At 32.9% G+C, this 22,477-nt stretch overlaps 2 protein-coding genes across 2 annotated transcripts in view; one reads left to right on the top strand and one right to left on the bottom strand.

The window, feature by feature from the left end:
• Positions 1–4,334, top strand: part of LOC128998955 (acetylcholine receptor subunit alpha-like) — an 88,872-nt gene extending 84,538 nt beyond the window's left edge. The window contains exons 11-12 of the mRNA XM_054425310.1: positions 442–597; positions 2,235–4,334. Coding sequence (XP_054281285.1) covers positions 442–597; positions 2,235–2,429 — 351 coding nt within the window. The 3' untranslated portion in view covers positions 2,430–4,334. The remainder of the gene's footprint in view (positions 1–441; positions 598–2,234) is intronic.
• An 8,130-nt stretch (positions 4,335–12,464) lies between these two features.
• The window catches only part of LOC128998678 (membrane alanyl aminopeptidase-like), a 38,215-nt gene continuing 28,202 nt past the window's right edge, over positions 12,465–22,477 (bottom strand). Inside the window, exons 10-16 of the mRNA XM_054424911.1 lie at positions 20,602–20,858; positions 19,034–19,215; positions 17,857–18,024; positions 16,712–16,843; positions 14,719–14,926; positions 13,783–13,900; positions 12,465–13,564 (exon numbers count right to left, since the gene is read on the bottom strand). Of these exons, the coding sequence (XP_054280886.1) occupies positions 13,368–13,564; positions 13,783–13,900; positions 14,719–14,926; positions 16,712–16,843; positions 17,857–18,024; positions 19,034–19,215; positions 20,602–20,858 (1,262 nt within the window). The 3' untranslated portion in view covers positions 12,465–13,367. The remainder of the gene's footprint in view (positions 13,565–13,782; positions 13,901–14,718; positions 14,927–16,711; positions 16,844–17,856; positions 18,025–19,033; positions 19,216–20,601; positions 20,859–22,477) is intronic.

Below are 22,477 nucleotides of genomic sequence, written 5' to 3'. Positions count from 1 at the left end.
AAAACAAGAAGAAATCATATTGGTAGGTAATTTCCAAAGGTAAACAATGTACAAAATTTGTATTTTGCTAATTATTTAGCATAAAGAATGTCGCGGTATGAGAAATTATATAGTTCATAGCCTGGACCGAAAGTGCACGTTTCGCCTTTGATCATTTTCCTACTTTGGTGTCACCCCTGTCATTAAACTCGAGCTCTTGGTAAAATGAATTACTCAAGGCCTTAATGGTGAAGTATACAAATTTCATTCCTACAATAAAATTAAAATACAATATTAACAGGGCACATTACATACCTGATCGTGCTGGGGTGAACACAGATTTTATTGTAAACTGAAAAAACGTGCCTTTCCCTTGAATGTATAGTTCGAAGATGAGTTTTTAATTCACCCCTAGCTTATACGATGGTTGTACGTATATTTAAAGTTTTTTAAATGTTTCAGGTGACGTTGTCCGCGCTCACGGACGAGTGCAAGAGTCCTGTAATTCTTCGGAACCCCGCGTTTTCTCACACGTCCTGTCCCCCAGCCATGCACAAATCATGCTTCTGCGTCCGCTTCATCGCAGAGCACACGAAGATGCAGGAGGACTCGACCAAGGTAATGAACATAACGCAGTCTTTATATCTGTGATACATTAACATTTCATTGTTGAAATAGGTCCTTCGGGATCGATGGCCTTGTTTACAAGGCTGATTTGTTGATTTGTAGGTATTGGTTTGTTGTGGTAGTATCTCTGGCAACCACAATAAACTTGAGTGGTTTCTAGCACTAGGGCTGGTGTCTAAAGCAAAGTCCAACAACACCCCGTCACTCTCATGTACTACAACGCTCACGGTGGAGGAAGACCCTTTGTCCTGTGCGGTAAGAACTTTAGCATAGTGCTCGCCGCTTGGACTCTTTCTTACTAGTTACAAGTACAGGGTGGGCTAGGGAAGTACTCCTATCTTTGAAGGTACATTAAAAGACAACCGAAAATATTAGATCCAAACTTCAAGGCATCTAGGGTATTCTCGTGAACTACACTAGGCAGCATCACTCCAATAGAGCATATTCTGCTTATTTACCACTCCAGAAATATGGAAGTGCGTCTCGTCACTAAACAAAACCCGAGCAACATGAAGCAGTCCCACAAAAGATTTCACATGCTTGCATTCGTTGTCGCCAGTCCCGTTGTGTGAGTTCATGTACAACTACAAGCTTGTATGGATGGAGGTGTAAACGTTTTCAAGTTTTCGTTACCAAGGTAAACGTTTTCAGGAGTTCGGACGGTTCTTTGAGCTCCAAGTATCCTTCGCAATACACCAACACATAAACTGAAGTCCTTCGCCCACACCAAAATGTAACAGCTTTGCGGCAGGCCATCCGATAACAAGTTCGTAGCGCGCGCTAGCTGCACAGCAACAAAAGACTGATTTTTGAACAAATGCATCTGGAGTGCAAAAGCACATTGCTTACTCGAACAAACCATGTCTACTACTGAAAATGATATTCTTAGAAAATCCCAAAGCAACAGCGTCATTTGAGCCTAACTCCATTCCTATAGCACACCCCCACTACTCACAGTGCCATCTTAAAAGTAGGGATATTTCCCTGCCCCACCCTATATATTTCCATTACAACATACCAGAGCTGAATGAGCGCGGTAGTCCCATAAGCGTGTTTCCGGTGTACCTTACTTTTCTGTGACAGAACTTTGTAGAAAGCTTTGAATCCCTCAAGATTTTAACAGTTCCATCAATCACAAGTATGTACAACAGTAATGTACACAAGCTTGCTACATTTTCCTTCCTAGGATCCTAAATCCTTTTCCACGACCACCATACACCCCATTAGAGGAGCTAGAGACCTCAGCATTCCCCTCCACTACATCACAAGATACAGTTAGAAACCATCTTATAATGGCTGCAACACTTTTTATTCTCTCCCACTGCGCATAAAAACCCTAATTGAGAGAAAAATTAAATTAAAAAAATTGCTTGGAACTAGCTCTAAAATCAACGAGTGTACTCCATGGAGGAATTTTTGACCAAGAAGATAATAGAAAACCAAAGAATCCAAATAATTACGGTATATCTAGAACAAATATCTATTCGATGTATTTTGACGGTAATGAATTTCTTCAAAAAATAACAATTGAAGGTTTTGGCCTATTGTCTATTGATTAAGGCTAAAAATTCCTCGGACAATGTTCCAGGGAGGTGTTTAGAAGTGCTCATGTTAATGTTTGTGTACAGGTGAAGGAAGACTGGAAGTACGTAGCCATGGTCCTAGACCGTCTGTTCCTATGGATCTTCACCCTCGCAGTCCTTGTAGGCACGGCAGGTATCATCCTCCAAGCTCCTACACTCTACGACGATCGGATACCTATCGACAAGAAGTTCTCAGAATTCGCAGCGGCAACGGTGGTGCGTTGTCCACCTCCCCAGTAGTCGCATTACCCCTTTCTAAAACCATCTTTTACGGCCTTCTTATATTTTACCAAATTATCATTATAGGACCTGTTATAATTATTTTAGGTCATTCTGAAATTCTGCAGTTGTTTTACTGATATATAATCTACAATAAGGGGTTGTGTAACCTTTTGGATTGCTAAGTGATTGGTTTGAAGTTAAACTACCACGGTTTCGAAGATCTTGGATTCATTTCCAAGTTTACATGGACATTAAGCGTGTTCAATCCTCTTCAAACGCACAAAAACATTTAAAAAACTTGGACTTCGCATGCATGGAGCCGGCGGACAGTAATATGGCCACACATCTGCCTACTCTACGCACGCGTTGTCCAGAACGTTTTTAATTATGGCCACGCTGTTTTCCCATTTAAAAACCTTTGACGTTAAGAACCACTGTAGTTTATCTACTTTGAACGGATCATTTGGTAATACACGAGGTAGTGTAACCTATTTATCATAGGAGTCAGAAGATATGCCTCATAATAATAAATGATCCGATAGGAAAGGATTTGGATGTATACAATTCTACGATTATTTCCCTCAGGTCGAAAAATCATTTGGATTTTTCTCTTTAAACTTACTATTGTTTATGAACCACAAAACGAGAAAAATGTACCACAAGCCAAATTTTTAGGTGTACCACTCTGTAACTCCTAAACGTATAGCTTTAGAAAAATAATGTCAAGAATAAAAACGATTTTTAGTTGCATTTAAATTCTAAAACAATCATAAAATACAGGGTTTTCCATAAGAAATAACAACGTTTTTGGCCATATTGGAAAATGGTGGACATATTTTTAAGATTAGAAACCATCCCAAAAATCATCTTTAATAAAAGAGAGTACCCCATAAAAAGTTAACTCACAAGTATCAAAAATACTATCGCAATGTAAAATATCTCAATCAACGAATAGGTAAATTGGAGCAAAGAGTTGAATCATAAAAATATTTTACTTTCAAATGGTACCTACCACTGAACGATATTGTTGGAAGATTTTTGAATCCAACTAAAGGATTATTTAATAATTTTCCGAGTTTACTTAAAAATTTTTTTGTGTGATATAAATTATTTTGTAGGTCAGTTTCCTCAATAAGTTTAATTTAACGAAATCTGTCTCAACCATGTATTTACGTATAGAGGCTGTGAAAGATGATATCCGTACCCATTAACTATAGATATTGTCAATCGTTAAAATAATACAGTTATAAAGCAAAGGGCTGCAACTTATTTTTAAGATGGTTGTGTAGTACGTGTTGGTAAAATAAAATACACTTTAAACTTTAATAAACATATATTTCATAGTAGTAACCGATGTTTTGTACTTATATTAAAGAAATAACTTTATTCTACAGTAAGGCGAACAATAGATTTTTGTTTTATCTGAGACAAAATAAACTGTAATGGAAGTGTGTCAATTGAAAAATGTTAAATTGAACGTTTGTGTTTTAAACTAGTAAAATCTCATAAATGATAATGATAAATATATATTAATTAAATCAAATAACAATATTAAGGTGTAACATCTTAAAATGAAATACTAAAAAACGGAATAAAGTAACGGTTAAACGCCTAAACAACGGCTTGGCGTGCCTTCATGTTGTTTTGTCTGGGAACACGATTCTTGTTATTAAAATGTTAAAACGAATGTTGTATTATAAAATATCTAACATAAACAGTTTAAAGTTGTTATTTAATTTTACGATAGTGTTTTGTTGGGTTATTGTTGCGTGCTAAATATCACGTATTGAAGAAAGTTTATGTATTTACATGACGAAGTGTATTTACACCAAATACAAAATGTAGTTGAATCATTCATCATTGTTAACTATTTTACCAATATTATCATTGATTATGGTAAAATTGTTTTCTACTACACCCATTTTTCTTATTTACATTAATGGAACTCATCTAGAAATTATGTTGAATTTTACATGTGTTTACAACAAAAGTGTTTACTACGGATGCAAAAAATTTAAATTTAACTCCAAATTGTAAAATATAATATATTTGAGTTTTGAACCCGTATTAATGCAGTAAAAAACTTAACTTAAGGTTAATGAACTGTTTAAAAGTAATCTTATACTAAGGTAACTTACTGTTTTAGGTTTAAGTGTAACAGTGGTTCCCAGAAAATGGATTGTTTAAATATATTTTATTTATATCGTTGCAAAGTGGGTATGCAACAAAATGACAGGTATACATCATACCATTCAGTATGCCAGGCCATATTCAATGATACCCGAACTAAAAGATGAAGTGGGACGGGAATTCATATTGTGTTTTATACACTAAAAATATTTTTACGTAAGATATACTTTCACAAGAGCCGAAGTCTTTTTAAACTGTATTGCCAAGCAATGTATAAATTTCGTCAAATTGACTCATAATTAAATTATTTATATACATTAGTCGTAAAAATATAATATTTATTGCATGGTAATTACTACCAATATACCATAGTACGAAGTTTTTGTTAATAGTTGTGTACAAAGGTTTGAGGAAATGTCAAAATACAAAAGCTAGGTTTGCATTAGGTTTACAATGAGGATTTTACATGAAACTTATTTATAATACTTTAAATTGGTATTTAAATCAGGCGATGTTAATGCGCTATTGGTGATAGGATGATTTTTGCTATCAAACAAATATTAAAAATTGTAAAAGAAAATATTTCAACTTTGTTTTAAGATAAATATCTGAATCAGGTGTTTAATATGTCCTATTCAAAATCAAATATAAAAATACGGGCAGGGAATTGCTACAATTAATAAAGCAATTGAAACTTGCAAAACCCACGTTTATTTTAAGGGTAAATTCATGGACAAAATCCATGTGACTTAAATAAATTTCTTTGGATAATTTTATACCAAATAGTTTATGAGAATAGGACACTTTGGGGACCTTTTCTCCAGTTATCTTTGCAACAATCGAATATGCTTGATTTAATTGGCGTATATTTTTAAACTTTTACAGAACAACTCTATGAAACAAAAAGTGATTTAAAGAATATTTAAATAAATGACTATGTAATATTAAATCCTGATATCTTAGATACCACCACTGAAATAACAATTTTGTAAATATGACCGTAATAATAATTTATACTCGAAAATTTCAAGCCAGCTTATTCAATAGTTAAGTAAATAACAAAAAATCATCCGAACAACCCAAATGCAAATCTTTGTTAATAATACCTTATAGAAATCCGAAAAAGAATAAACCAGCTTTGGTTGATCGAATAGGGGAACCAAATATTATAGATTGAATACATTAGACTAATTATTGTTCATTGTGAATCCGTTCTATATGATGTAGCATAAACTACATTACTTAGACACAAGCGATGAGGATTTGAAGACTTGTTGTTCATTGATTATTTGTTTTAAAGTTGGTCATTGTTAAGGCGATGGTTGGGTAATATTAGTTATATTTTTTAACCTAATTTCCATTGAGAAATAAAAATAAATAATTTAAAAGTTGTCTTTTGTGATTACGTGTCACAATTTAACACTGAATGTAATGATGATATAACAAGTATTCCTTACACTGAAACAGTTATGAACATCGAATTTAAACAGGGATCGAAAATATGTTATTTATTGTAAAGTTTAAAGTAAATTTATATAGGTAATGTAAAACAACGTTAGCAAAAAATGTCCAATTTTATAAATACCCCAAGCAACTTAGTAACCCAGAGTGTATGATTAAAATATTTTGAATATGAAATTACAATTGTTTTAATTGTTTTTATGTCATAGTTTTAATGGTTATATATAATTTGAAAAAAGGATGTTACGAGATTTTAAAACCTGAGTGTATTAGTAAACAAATTTTTAACTTTTTACCAAAAGTTGTTAATATTATTTAATTTAGTACATTTTCTTGTGTATTATTGATATAACATTACAGGGAACAGCTACTTAAAGCTCTTTCATTTCTTTAAAATATAAAGGTACTTGAAACATAGGTCTATACTTTACATTGATATTATACTGTTTCGTCATGAAATAACACTATTGTATTCATTTAAGTTTGAAGTTTAGTTAAAACTTGTTAAATGGTGCAACAAGTTTTAGGATATTTTGTGGTTGTTAGAACATCATTAAACAAAATATTACTGGCTATTTCAAATCAGTGAACAAAATTCGTCATAAAAAAATTTAAAATATTATATATAATTCCTTTGCTTATTCTTTTTTATCAGTATAAAATGGAAATACAGTTAAATAGTGATGGATAAAAATACTTCAGCCAATGGAAAATATTGTACTGAAAAAAACAGAATTTTTTAGACATGCTTAAGTTATCTGTGACAATTAAGTCAGTGTTAAATAAATGTAAAAGGTAAGTTAAATGTTGTTACGTTGTTAAAACTAAACTAATAAAATGTATATTAAATAACCATATAAATTAAATGTTGTAGTGTCATAGTACAGTATGTAAATAATAAATGGTTAAAGAGTCCTGCGACTGTGAATGTTAAGTGAATCTCGTGTATAATAGTTTTAGTTACGATTAAGATCGGTCATAAATATAACTACTGCTCATAACTAATTAAAAATTGTAGAAAACTCTTATCTGTTATTAATCAACTAAACATTTACAGTGGAAAATTTGATTTCTTATAAAATGCTAAAAGACAACTTTATTCATAAAAATCGCTCTTTCTCTGGAGCCAATGTCAATAAACTGTTGAATTAATCTAGCTCTGTCAGAAAATGTTGTTTAAAAAAAAACACCTTAAAACTTACAAAATTGCCAGAATAATTTTGAAAGAAAATCTGGTTTAATTCGATTGTAATTGGACTTTGTATATTATTATCAGTTAAATAGTATCAGTAAAAAATATCTATTCAAAGAATACAACATGTTTATCAAGACGATAATATTTCACAGATATGTAAACATTCTAAACACATTAACATAAAATGGTATAGTTTACAACAAGCAAAGTGCATCACCGATGGCGATCTAGTAGAATCAAACCAATATCGTGCATCAAATGACATATTTAAAGTAAAACCAATTTTACATTATTATTGATTTATAACAAATCTGAAAAGAGTATTTTTACCTCTAAAACTTAATCCTCTTTAAGAACCTTTTATCATCTGTGTTTGCATACAAATCCTTATATCCTATTTGCCTGTTTTGGAGTAGGAACACTTATAAATCTAATTCTGTAAAATGCAAAAATGTAAAAGTAAATGTAAAAATGTGTAAAATGTACAATGCATTTCCAAATTGGCGTTTTAAAACTTGTATACGTTATGTCTGTAAACCCCGATAAAATGTTAAATCTTTGCAACGAGCTTAATTTATATTTAACCAAATTATGAATATGATAACTGGGTTACATACCTTATAAATCCGACAAACAGCTCATTTTTTATTGAAGGTCATCAACATGTTTCGGCTTGTATCGGCCATTGTCAAAACGTCGCAGTTGGATGGTGAAATCCTTGTCATTGTTTGATTGTCAGTATGCATCCTGACCTTGACAACGGTGTGCGGCCCGCGTATTTTACGTAATAGGTATATTCAAAGTTTTATTCGTTTTCGTAATGTCTTCTTCCCGTCCATGTATGTGTGTTTGTGTATGTACTTTTAGTAGGAAACAATGACAAGGATTTCACCATCCAACTGCGACGTTTTGACAATGGCCGATACAAACCGAAACATGTAGACGACCTAAGAGCTGTTTGTCGGATTTATAAGGTATGTAACCTATTTATCATATTGAATATTACAGCTCAGGAGCTAGAATGGAAATGAATTCAAATTATGAACTGTATTTTGTATATTGTTTACCTTCACAAGTTAACTCCCAAAGTATCTTCCATCTTGATTTGTTTTTATAAACGATCAGTTGTTACTGAAGAGTCTACGATTGCGTTTTCCATGTCACTTAATTTTCAAAGTTTAAAGTGGTTCAACTACCATTGGTCGTTAATAAATTACAATTGTTAAACTAGTCCTGCTCTCAACACACTCGATTGTTCAAAACAAAAGTTTACAAACGATAAAACTTCGTCTCCTGCAAATTCGTATTTACACAGGGATAACAATAATTACTTCTCTTGTAACGCATGTATTAAAAACCTACGTTTTAACTGAATTAAGACAAAATATAGATTGTTTAGAATAAACCCGTAACTATATAACACACCAAATAAAAATGTATGAGCAAATAGATTTTGCTCTTCTGATAGCACCACTCTCTGTTGTGGTAAAGAAATATTCTTCTTTTAAGTAGATGTTATTTGAAAAATACCTTAATGTCCCAACGAAAAATTACGCTTTTCCGGCTTTTCCAGTTCCCCGTCCATGTGAATTGTAAATACCCTTTTTGCTGATATTTGAACAAAAGTTGATAATTAATAAACCTTTACATATAACTGATAATGTATACAGACAACACTTGGTATACAATCTTTTAGCGAAAACCCTTTTATTAATAAAATAAACAGTTACCTTGTTCAGTATCCTTTGGTGCTATTAGATGGTCATCTAATAGCACCAAAGGATATTGAACAAGGTAACTGTTTATATTATTAAAATTTTCAATATCCAGTAGTAGGAAAATGAACTCTGAACCCTTTTATATTGGTGTCCTGACTATTAAGGCTTGTGGTTTAAATTAGTAAGGCTCACTACATACTTATTGCTAAGGAACATCTCACCTAAAAATGTGATGAAGGGATTCTATTGTAAACATTCTATTCTATGCTAAAAGACGCAAATAAAACTCACCAGCTGTGAAACAATTGGTATGAAAAGATTAACAATATTTCTGGCTAGCTTCCTTCAAGAGGCTTTTTTTGCTGAAAAAGTTGAAGCAAGAAAAATAACTCTAAATGTTTGTAAGGTTTACATATTATCTCAGTTATATTTGGATAAAAACATATTTGAAAATAAACCGTTTAAACAAATAAGTCTTGATTAACAAAGCAAACTTACTATATCAAACTTAAAAATACCTTTAGAAATACAATCGCATATATTACCTTAAAAAAAGACTTTAATTACATGAATAATATTACAATAAACTATTGTATCCTACCATAATGTTATTAGTATAGTTAATAATTTATAATACTAGTATATCTGGCAGTAACACATTGACACTTCTGGGACATTGGATTTTTAGTTTTTGAATTACACATCATAATACATTCATTCTTGCATTACATACATTGTACTGGATAAATAGTCCCTTTTCCAATGTAGTAGGTTTTATATTTTTAGTGTATTTGTTGTCTATGCAAAAGAAGTTCGGCTCAAATGTTCATCAGTTCACATACAAGTGTTTTCATAGAGCTAGTAAAATAAAATAAGGTGACACTACTGTAAATATAACTAGTTAAAGATGATTTTACAATATGTACTAAGTTTAGTTTATCGTTATGCTGATTTGACTTTTGGTGTATAATAATTTTGTATACTTAATTTCATGTATATTTAATAATTTTTGTATTTATATACTTGAGGTATTAAGCTAATAAACTCAACCAATTATTTCTTAATCACTTGCTCTTTAAAAATGCTAAATATGAAAAGAGTAATGCATTTAAGTAGGGTTAAAATGTGTTAATATTTTATATACTATGATGAAAAGATGTAAACTGTAAATAACGCATCTGTTAATATGGGTATTATTGTCTATTTTTGTAGCTAGCGGTTTATGTACAGGCAGCCTTTCGTATACATATATATACATATATATTATGTGTATGTATATATATAATATATATGCTTGATACACGATAACTATTATATTAGCCATTTGGAAGGGCAGTACAAATAATACATAAAGTTTGTACCCAAATTTTATACTTGTCGAAGTAAAAAAATACAGATAAATAAGTAAGGCCACTTCCACATTCTCTGTGATGTTTAGAAGTTATAATAAAGGTTGGTATCGTTGGAGTTTTGTCAGTTATTTTTCCTCTTACCAAATCATATTTAATAACTATCAATAATGACATCGACAAAATGGACAATAGCATTAAAAGATCTGTAAATAAAAATATTGTGCATTACTAATTTTAATGATAATATTAATTATTCAGCCCTATCAAACAAGATACCACATGGATTAATAGAATCAAAAAACAATCTGTAATATCAAAATTAGTACAGTACAAATTCAATTATTGATCCAGGTAATTTTGAAATGCAAATCATCCGGATTGATGAAAGACTGGAATAAATTAAATAATATTAATATGAAGAATGTCTGGTGCTATTTTGGGGTACATTTTATGTACAGTAATTAAACACCTTTTAAGGGAAAACATGTAAAATAGTGTAGTTTAAACGTTACATAAAAAATAGTGGTTTGGTAATAACACTATTTTTTTTTTCATTACACTGTCCCAAAATCAGCTGTTTTACGGATCGTTTTGAGTCCCTGAAGATAGCTTTTAGATAGCTCCGTAAATTTTACGACTCGAATCATATGGTTATGTCAAAGCTTATCTCAAAATCAAATCAGCTGTTCTGATCCTTTAAAATACTTCAACAATATATAAAAAAACTTTGTTTGTTTCTTACATAACCTAATTCCTTTTTAAAAAAACGTTTTTGGCTATATTTTGTATTTTCTGCTATAATATATGACAATGTAATGAAAAATATTGTTCGTAACTCGTCCTAAAAAGCTTCTTTGTGACTTAATCGAACTTCCGGACTTGGCTCCAAAAAAAACCTACTTTAGGGACTATTAACGACTAAAGGGGACTACTAACGAAAACTATTATTTAATATCATATACATCAAAATTACAAGTACCAAGATATACTGCCTAAGGACAAAATTAGCTCATAATTTTGGTATCCTGTTTCATTTATTTCATTGCCAAACAGCTGATATGCAGTGTGTTGAGTTGTTGTCTACAAAGTTTAGTCGTATTACGAATTAATTGTGAATAAGACTCAACTTGGTGTTTTTGTAAGCTCAAAGAGTGTGCATTGTGGAATACAGTAATACGTTAAAAGTAAATCATTGATTTGTATGACAAAAAAAATTGAAATTATGTTTCCAATACCGGTACCCTATTACATGGATCAGATATTTATATTTTTTTAAACATTTAAGGAAATCTGATATGTAGCAAAAACCCTATTCATGTTTCTACAATGCATACATACAGGGTAAGCAAAAACACCATGTTGAGTCTTATTTGCGATGAATTCCCTATAACACTAAACCTCATAGATAACTATGCAACAATGCATATCAGCAGATTGGAGTTGAAGTAAAGAAAACAGGCATACCAACATATTAAACAGAGTCTCAAAGTACTTGTAATTTTGGTTCCATTAAAAACACCCTGTATTAAATGATATTTATCATCGATCTTTTGGGTATAAAATCTAAGCTAATTTTAAAACAAAAATCTAAAATAAATTATATATTCATAGAGTTGTTAAACGTTTAAGGGAACCAGATCTGAATGAAAAAAAACCCTAGGCCTTTGCCTTCAAAGTATACTCATTGAGCAAGCAAAAACACCATGTTTGTCTTGTAGAAAATAAATTCCCAGGAACTTTGTATGTGCAAGAAACAATGCAACAATGCATATCAGCTGATTGCCAATGAAGTAAAAAATACAGGGCTACAAACTAACTCATGAGCTTCTTTAATGTATCTTGGCACTGATTGGGTTTGATTAAAAAACACCATGTACAATTATTTTCTCATGTTTGCCAATACTATGTGACGGCACTTCAATCCTGTATCTATATAACCTCACATGCACTCATCACATTCTCAGTAAAGATTTTGTGCTATTATTTGCAACAACAATGCATACTTTACAGTAGGGTGTTCCAAATTTAGCTGTATGAAATATTTTATAAACTGCTTTAGAATTGCTGTAAATATTTAGCAAAGTCTGTATTAATGGGGTATGGATTTTTAAGGGGGTTACATAATGAATAATCTGGATAAATAATAAAAAGAACACATAAATATTAAAATAATTTTATTTACAGAAAAATAGTTTAATTTATCACTCATTTTCATTCAGACTCTTATGTATAATATAATACACAGATAGTATACATATATAAGTATTTTAAATCTAGTAACACTTTTAAGTATCCACATATAGTACGGTACTGTAGGTTTTACAAAATAAATACCTTTACAGAAAAGCTTTAGATGTGAACATTACTTTGGTAAAAATTAGTTTAGAAAATAAATATCAAGAACAAAATGTACTACCACTACACACATGAGTTAAAATTACAATACTATGAACAAGTAGTTTTCACATTTATTCTGTGTTATTTTTACACCTGCCTATCATTTCAACTTAAATCCGGAAGTTAAGTAGAACATTTTTATTTAATGAACAAATTACATTGATGCTATGTATATGGCTTTAAAATTGATAGCATTTTTTATATGCTCCAAGTACTAAGCTAGGGCTATAATTTATATGGTATATGATACATGTATAAATATTGTAAAAGTAATAACACTCAAAATAAGAACAGTACTGGAAAAAACAGAATTTTTCAGCCATTTGTTCCTAGGAATAACACTTTGGCTAAAAATTAAGCTGAAGTAGTGTAGCACAAAAGTCACATTTACCCCTCAATCTGTGTAAATGCGAAGATAATAAAACAAAGTAGATATAAGTAATGAATGACTAGTACAAACAAAATCGTTTCATTAGTGGCTAATATGTTTAATTATTAGCAAACGGAAGAAAATTTACTAAGTAGGAATACATCAATCTAGTTACCGACTATTAGAAAAATGCAGCTGTAAAGTTAAAAAAAAATGTTAGGATGTAAAAGAAATACTGATCTTCTTACACAGACCGAGCTTTGAGGAACACCTGTAATATCCTCAAAAGGTAATGTCTACAGCTAAATTTAACTGACTGAATAATACTTTTGTTTAAAATATTTGTTGATAACTATAGGAAATCATCAGCAGGGAGGTAAAGTAGAAGGCCCCAGATGTCGACTGTGAGGCACCCCCAGTTCCAGGGGAGGGTGTGGTCTGAGGGGGTTGGGAGGAGGAAGACGAGGGTCTAGTGGAACCTCCAGAAGTAGTGGACTGAGCTTCCGCCTCGAGCCATGTTGTTAACTTGCCTGTGAAGAAATATGTTTTATGAGTTTTTTACAGGTGTGGCAATACGATAATTTCTATGCAGGGATGGGAAAAATATTTTTGTTCCACTGATTAGGGAAATCAACTATCTCTAGTAGTTTACTATTGATAAGTGCTTTTCTATATTGAATATCCTAAACACAAGTTTTGACAATACTAATTAAATCATATAAAAAAAAAAAATTGATTAGCGTATTACCGTTTAGACTCATGACTTGCTCAGCTTGCATGTAGATTTTCTGTGTCGCACTCCTCATTGTGGTAAGTGTAGCATCGGACAGTCCTGTCTTGTTTCCCAAGGAAAGGAAAGAGTCCAACTGAAAAATTCATTTTCAAATAATAAAGAAGTTTTAAAGTGTAGTTAATTTTCCTAAATTTTGATCAATCGTGACAATTTCAACTAACACATACTACTTGTGCTAATAATGCACAAAAGACTTTTAATCAGGAACAAAACTTTTTTTATCAAACTTCATTAGGCAAACTTCATTGGGCTTGTAAAACATACGAGAAATGTATATGAATTTTTTAAATATTTGTTTTGGTATTTGTTTAAGGTATAGAATTCGCGACAATGTGTTAGGGAGGCCATGTACCAGCTTGGGTATAAGTGGCCATGGCAGTAATCAGTAAGCAGTAATATAAGGTATAGAGAAAATATTCAATGTTACAGTTAAGTGGTGACTAGCACTAGTACAGGTGTCTAGGGAAAAGGAGGGGGGTAGGGTGTCCAACACCGTCTGTCACCTTCATGTACTATAACGCTCATGGTGGAGGAAGACCCTGTGTCCTGGGTAATAGGAATTTCCGCATAGTGCTCGCCGCTCGGGCCATTCCTTGTTTGTCTCAAATATATTTCCGGCACAACGTACTAGAGATGAAAGCGTAAGGGTGTTCCATAAGCAGCAAGTTTTCTCTGTACCTTACTTCTCTGTGGTCCGATATATCAGCTGACAGAGCTCAATGAGTTTATAACATATACCTGGAGGGTATACCTAGATTATATTTAAGGGGGGGGGGAGTATACCTAGATTGCAATATAACTATTACAAAAGAGGAAAAGGCATTTTTACCCTTAGGCTTTTGAAAACTTACATTGATCCATTTTAAATTCATACACTTATTTTGACCACACCTTTGTTCCATCTTCCAAAGAAGTCAACATGGGTAGTATAAGATGAAGGATTGTTGTAATCTCGGACTCTGGCAGGATATCATTGGTCACTACGGAGGAGTTGACTCCATCCTCCTCTCGGCCAGATAGATCGACGCCGGAACTGTTTGATCCCGGAGTAGTGACAGGTGCTTGTGTGGAAGTTTCTTCAGATCCGTTTGATTGTGCTCTGGATCACGTGATTATTATATTAGTGCTATTCATTGATAAAGTTTGTAAAAAATATATAGTTTAAGTTTATTTTAAATGATATGGACATAGTAAAATATATCTTTTAACACTGTTCTATCATTCTATTTATTGACACATACAATGTGCATTTTTACAAAAGTGAGTAAACATTTATAGTGAGAACATTTATATAGATAACTAATGATCTAAAAAAAACAGAGTTTTTGTTTTTCTTAGGAAAACAACATTGATCTCAGACCTAGGTTATAGTATGAGAAATTTATATTAATTTAAATACTGTCATTGGATCATAAAAGTAACTGGACTTTGTTAACTTTATAGTACTAACAACTTATATCCAAAACTAAACAAAATAACTTTTAGAATCAGATTCTTCAAATGTTCATTTGAATGTTTCAATCAGTCTTTACAATCTGTTTGATTTATTTTCTTTTAGCGAATTTCCCATATAGGGGATAAGCTATTACCGTAGGTCTCATGGTAAGACCTAAACCTGGGACCGATTGATTTTTTTGTTTTGAGGTCCCCAGAGGCCAAAAACACCATCACCTCTCAACCTAAACGATCAAATAAATTTATATATGTGCTTAGCACGATAACTCGAGCGAAAAAGATCCATTTTTGATGAAATTTGGTTTAAACCTACATTTATTCGAACGAGTTCGGGAACCACCATGATTGGACTATGGGAACGGGGGTTTACGGGGGGTTTTATGTGGTAAAAATGGGGTTTTCCCATGTTTGACCCTAAAAACATAACATTTTACAATGTTTTCCAAACCATTATAATATAGAGCTTAAAAAAGAAATAATTTAGTATATTGAAGCGCTGTTTTATGTCTAACGGTTACAGAGAACATTTAAAAAAGTGTACATTTAAAATTCACATGTTATTTAATGGAGAAATGAAAACTGTTGTAGTTTACTTTTTTATGGATATATGTTAATCAAATTTAGCAAATTTATTTATTTCATCATATGCTATTAATGTTTGGTAAAAAAACACTTTTCACCTTCCCCGTAGCAGCAAACCTAAGCACTCATTAATCTAATGTTTTTGAAATTGGGAATAAATATATGTCTTATTTATGGAAACTTTATAACTTTACTTTTATTTATGAAAATGTTAGTAAAAATGTAATCAGACAAGTTGAAATTTGCTTAGTCTGCAGGTTTGCTGCGGCTGGGTTATTTTTATTACTGGTATTATCAAGTTTTCCACTGGAACCGAGTTAAACTTATTGAAAATGTACTGAGATGGTGTTTGAAACCGTGTCAATCTATTGGCTAGTAAGCTTATTTAAGTTCTTGTGTCAAGTGTAGTTAATATGGTGAAGTTAATAAATACTGAAAATAGTGTTTTTAGCTTATACTGATCATAAAATGTAAAAAAAACTTTAAACTCCTGGTTTATTGTTTTACATCAACTTATTCAAGGTACTTTGGCTGCACTTTATTATGGTAATAGCTACTTCCTAAAAAAATTTCTATATTGAAGATATGACTTATTGTACTTATCAGCCAAGTAGTTGTAAATTTCCCAGTGCGGGAACGCACATCATTGTTGCGGAAAAATTAGGGTAGCTTACCAATTTATAGGTTCTATGGTAAAAACAGAGTGGGGAACGCTTATCCCACAGGTTACTGCCCCACTACACTTCTCCTTATCAGTTAACAATTAATAATAAAAAATTAGCAATTGACAGAGGAGCTGAAGATTTAATACTATATAAAACCTAATATGGATGGTTATAAAACTTACTGTAATCTGTGGACCAGCCAATCAAGAAGAGTATGAGCCCCAAAAGGTTTAGAACTCAGTGTTTGTAGAAGAGTCCTCTTATCCTTGTTACTCACAACAGGGTCTTTTGTAGAGGTTATGTTGTTCAAAAATCTGCAGAACATAACCAAAAGTTATTCTTTAGAAAAAAGTGACATGTTCTTTTAGGTTTTGCAATTTAGTTGAAAATTGAATTGATTTCAAAATACAGAAATAGATTAATAAAAAATACCAACTACAGCAAAAAGTCTTATGTTGGCAGGACTGATTCAGACGTTTTAAACAGTGCTAATTTTTAAGCTTTCATCCTATTATTTCCTATTTAAGTATCCTCCTTGGAAGGGGAAATAAGTCTAATTGTGTGATAACTTTGTGTATGCTTTCAACTGACTTGTGCTGAATAATATTACTGAATATAGTTCAGTATTACTGTAGGCCTATATATTATGTTGTTATTGGCCTGTTGTTATTGTGTTGTAGGTGAGATGTTTGTGTCACCCTATGTGTTTATCCTTCTTGTTTAGCATCTTCAGGAGTCTTCTTAAATTTATCCTCTTATCACTAACACTACAGTCTATATTTACAAAAATATTTACACACGCTTACAGTCACTAGTATTCCAGTTGGGTCGTTTAGATAATGCGATGACGGACACATGACCGTGATACTAGTGACCGTGTGTGTAAATATTTTTGTAAATATAGACTATAGTGATAGTGATAAGAAGATGAAATCAAGAAGACCCCTGAAGATGGAGAACAAGAAATAGAAATGCATAGGGTGACACAAACATCTTACCTACAAAAAACTACAACAAAGGTAAATCTTATATTTCAGTAATACAAGTGCTTGAAACTGGGATGACAAAAAATATATCAGTATTATATACACTGTTTGATACTCCCAATCATTTACGCTTCAGAGTACATTTTAAAATAAGAATATGATTCAAAAATTTTTTTTACAAATACATTTGGAGCGATACTGTTCTTGGTAAAGCTAAACAAATTGGACACTTTTCCTGAAAATAACTTGTTTTATGGCAGACCTGATATATATTTATGTTCTCCGTTCTGGAGATTTATATATATTTAAAAACATAAGCGGTTTTACAAACACAAACTTACTCATAAAGAAGATCTGTGTCAGTAGTGCAAGTAAGGGATTCCAGGAGAGCCAGACGAACACTCGGGAAAATTGAATACTCATACATAGACCAGACATTGTACCACACTTCTGAGGAACTATTGGCCACACCAGCACACAGCAGAGCAGAACTTAGGTCAGGGTCATAGCTGCAACACACAAACTGTATCATCAGAGGAACTGTTGGCCACACCAGCACACAGCAGAGCAGAACTTAGGTCAGGGTCATAGCTGCAACACACAAACTGTATCATCAGAGGAATTGTTGGCCACACCAGCACGCAGCAGGGCAGAACTTAGGTCAGGGTCATAGCTGCAACACACAAACTGTATTATCAGAGGAACTGTTGGCCACACCAGCACACAGCAGAGCAGAACTTAGGTCAGGGTCATAGCTGCAACACACAAACTGTATCATCAGAGGAACTGTTGGTCACACCAGCACACAGCAGGGCAGAACTTAGGTCAGGGTCATATAGCTGCAACACAGAAAGTCCCATCATAATTAAATTCTTCTGGCTGAGCAATTTGACAATCTATAGTGGTTATAGTTTCAAAGTAGTTTCTTAAAGTAAGGAAACCTAGGAAATCCATATACAGAGTGAGGAAATGAATGTGTCCCAGTTTATAAAAAGTAAAAATTGAATACTATTTCTCTAATATGCAGGTTATATTCAAGATTTGGCTGCAATAACGGAAAACGATGACAATGTTTCCATGACCGAGGGAGACGATGAAAAATCGTTCGGGAGAGTTTTTGGATTATGCCAGAATCATGGCTTTTACTGAAATAAAGGAATAAAACGTAAGTGGTGATGTTTTGGGGGGGGGGGGGGGGTGCTATCTACATGTACTGCGTGGGACGCGGCTCGATGTACTTACACCATTGCATGTTGACCAAGGTGGAATGTGGTCCAAACAATCTCTGGGTGTTTGAACAAGAATCACCATTTTTTAAATAGGTTTCTACAGCTAAATCACAGTGTTAATAGCACAATATTTACAAAAAAAAAATTCATAGTTTAATTGATAAGCACAGCTATACATCAATTGCCACCCTGTATTTCAACTAAGATTTCATTTTTCTTTATTGTATTTTTTATAATTACAAAAATGTTTCACAGATGTTATCATAATTTTTTTTTTCCATTTACTTACTATGTTTGTGCCATCCAAGTTCTTAGATTAACCACTGCCTTTTGAATACAGCTTTTATGTCCGAATTGGCAAGCTTTCTCCAGGATCAATGAACGCTTGAGTTTGTCCACATGAGTGTCTTGAAGATTTGATGAGAACCCAACCTCAGCAATCACTCCATTCATCAGGTCTAGAACGTAGTCCTGTAACAGTAATAAAGGACCAAAGTCAATCGGGTAAGTCTAGACTCACCTACTATCTCTATAACTAAATTTTAAATAATTAGATAATAATGATAGAAAGTAGTTTCTATATTTTCAATAGCGTATAAACTGGTAGTATTTTTTAAATTTGTTTGCTGGAGAGCTAAAGTCTTAAAAGCATATGCATCAGAGTCTTCGGCTGGTACCGTACTGTGTATCTTACTAGAGAGGATGTCAATAAAAAAAAAAATAAATAGACAAAATACCTTAAATACATACTGATGATATCTGTGAAAACCAATTTCAAGCAAGAGAGTTCATTTATAAGAAAACAGATGTGTACCATATCAGTCTTTTAGTTTTAATCCCTAATTTATGTAAAAATCTGAATATTATTAAGGTTAACTTTATTGATACTGAAAATTAGGTAATGAAAACATCTGTAAATACAAGGAGGTTAAAACTTTTATACAGTTTAGTCGCAAGTTTTTTTTATTACATTTTATCTAATGTTCAGCCCAATCCAAGAGTTTGCATCCTCCTTCAATATCCAGTGTATATGCAATTCAATTCCAGTGGATTCATCAATACAATTTTCACTACGCAATATGGAAAGCCCATAAGCTAGGTATTTTAAATTGCAGTTTTAGCAATCCTAGCCTTCATAAAAACATTGTGAATCTTAAAAAAAACCTTTACTTAACCTACTACTTTACAGTTTACTTACTTTATTTTTACTACACTAATTTGGACCATTTTAGTTAGGTACAATATCAGAATAACTTAATGGTATAACTATACAGAAATTAGTAATGTACTTCACAAGGATTGGGAGGAAATTTCATGCACTGGAATTTAATGACTGAAGTCATGACAATATTATCAGTACTGCAATAGCTCAGCATTGTCCCATAAGACCTGAAGTGCACTGTGAGCAGAATAGAAAAATAATTGATTAGGTACTTCACTCTTAAAGTAAAGAAGTGGACACATTCAATCTATGTTCATATGTCTATATGTCTTTTTTTAAGTTTGATGTCTAAAAGACCTCTACTTTTTAAAATTGCTCTTAAGAATAAAATAAGAACAGTGCTGGACTTCGGCCACAAGCAGAACCTTTTCTTACAGCTACAGCAATTTGTAAGAAAATAACACGTAAACATTTAAAAAAATATATATGAATTTTATTTTCTAAACTTTATAATTTTTATGATTAAAGGTGAGGATCATGATATTCCTGTGACAGTGAAGGTGTTGACGGTTTTGCTACAATCTCATGGAAGTTCCACCTAAGGGTTAGTTTGGCCTAGTAGGCCTACCCTAGAGGTTGCAAGTACCCTGAAACCAGCTCTAAATGAGATTGAAAATTCTGGCGGCTGTTTGTACCTGGAGTAACTGGTAAGACGAGTGACCAGCCATGGAATATATCAGGTTTTGGTAATGGCGTAGAGCCGTTTTCCAAGCGTAGTAATCCGTCTCTGCCCTGAGGAAGCCAGTGAACTCTAGAGCCATGTTAGGGTCAAAGGAGAAGACATCATCAATTAGCTGAGCTCTGCTAAGTCTGGGCAGCTGGGTCAGATCTGAGGAAAGCTGAGCGGACAGAGCTTGCCACAAGCCTGACGTGTAGTTGACTCTGTAGAAACCTGAACAATAAACATACATTAATGTACATATCTAATGCATGATACAAGGATTACAAGAGTCTAGTAAATTTAGATTAGATTTTTAGATTTAGATTTTTAATCTAGTAAATTTTTTATTGGGTTACTCTATTTCTAAGCTCCCTGTCAGCTGTCACACTTCTCTGCATGCCTATTCTACTACACCAAGGAGTGAATGAGATGCTCAACTTTCCTATCAATTCACACCGGCGTCACCAAACTTCTTTCAACGTCTTTGGTGTATTAATACAGCATGATCACACCGCTTGCCACGTCTGGCTACATGCTGGCAAGCCACCGCCGCTATTTTCCCCTCCACAGTTCCACCAGCCCCTCATTTCAACTGCTCACAGATCAAGATCATACCTCTCGTCCATAGTAGACCCTGGAATGGCGTCGTATGCCATGGTGGGATCCTTCATTTACTCTACCTTGGATGGGTATAGGTCACCATGTAAATACCGGCGGAGAGAAGACGGGGTGGGGTAAGGGATGGTGACAGTGACAGCCCGGTGGCGGTGCATAGCGGTGCAGCAACGACTCTCGTTTTATTACGGAGTGAACATGGTCATTATTTAGATAAAAATAATATTAAGAGCTATATCATAGACGTCTTCCAAAGACGTGGTAAGTCATCTGCCGACACACCGAGATACACATTTTAAGGCAATGATGAGTGAAGTATGAGTTTTGAAAGAAAGATATGACAGCTTTATTCCCAACAACGATCAGCTGATAGTACAGTATACCCAACGCATTATTTTAAAGCGCAATCAAGGGCAGGTGGGTCCAGCTTTGAATCATCAAAAAGCTTTTTACTTTTTTCAGAATTAAGCTGGGGACAATTATGGGGCAGGTTCTATACCCACTCATCTATTTATTTTAATTGACTACCATTTCAGGGAAAGAGATGAAAAATATAACAATAGTAATAAAATTAACTTAGTTAACCCAAGCAGTCCCTGCCCCCTAGGTGCTTCTCTGAGATAGCGGCAAAATCATGAACATCTCGGGGACATCATCGTTCTCACCCGTGATCATAGAATTGGTAAGGACATCAAAATTCAAATTTTTTTCTTGAAACTTTCAAATTGCTGGGGCCTTGCACTGCTTGCGACCAAGTGGTAATTCTGGCACTGTTCTTAATTCTTTTTTTAATGAAGACCAGAGGTCAATTTTGTATGAAAATGATTCTGATTTAGAATAATGTTTTTTTATTTATTGTGGGCCCTAATATTTGTTGGGATATTAATTAATAATCCTGGTAAATTCAACCATGTAGTGAAATATCAACATTTCACTTAAAGACACCAGTTTTATTTATTTTTGTGTAAGTTGGAGATATACAATTGCTGTAGCCTTCCAATATTACTTTCCAAAATTATAGCAGCTATCCTATTATGAAATTCGATTACATGAGTAGTCAAATCTTAATAACCTAAATCTATGTGTACACCATTAAGTCTCAATTATCAGACCTTATGTGTCCGGCCCTCTCTATGGACAATCGAGTATCATGATAGTTATTTTCATTTGGCAAAACTGGACTTATGATATATGTAGTGTGTTGAGACATCTCATTTTGCAGGTACTGTATGTAG

The sequence above is a fragment of the Macrosteles quadrilineatus genome, unplaced genomic scaffold (assembly GCF_028750875.1).
Source record: "Macrosteles quadrilineatus isolate MER2022 unplaced genomic scaffold, UCM_ALF_1.0 Scaffold_7__1_contigs__length_78375512, whole genome shotgun sequence".
Classification (NCBI taxonomy): domain Eukaryota; kingdom Metazoa; phylum Arthropoda; class Insecta; order Hemiptera; family Cicadellidae; genus Macrosteles; species Macrosteles quadrilineatus.
The sequence above is the reverse complement of the archived record's forward strand: the minus strand, read 5'-3'. Positions and strand labels throughout refer to the sequence as shown.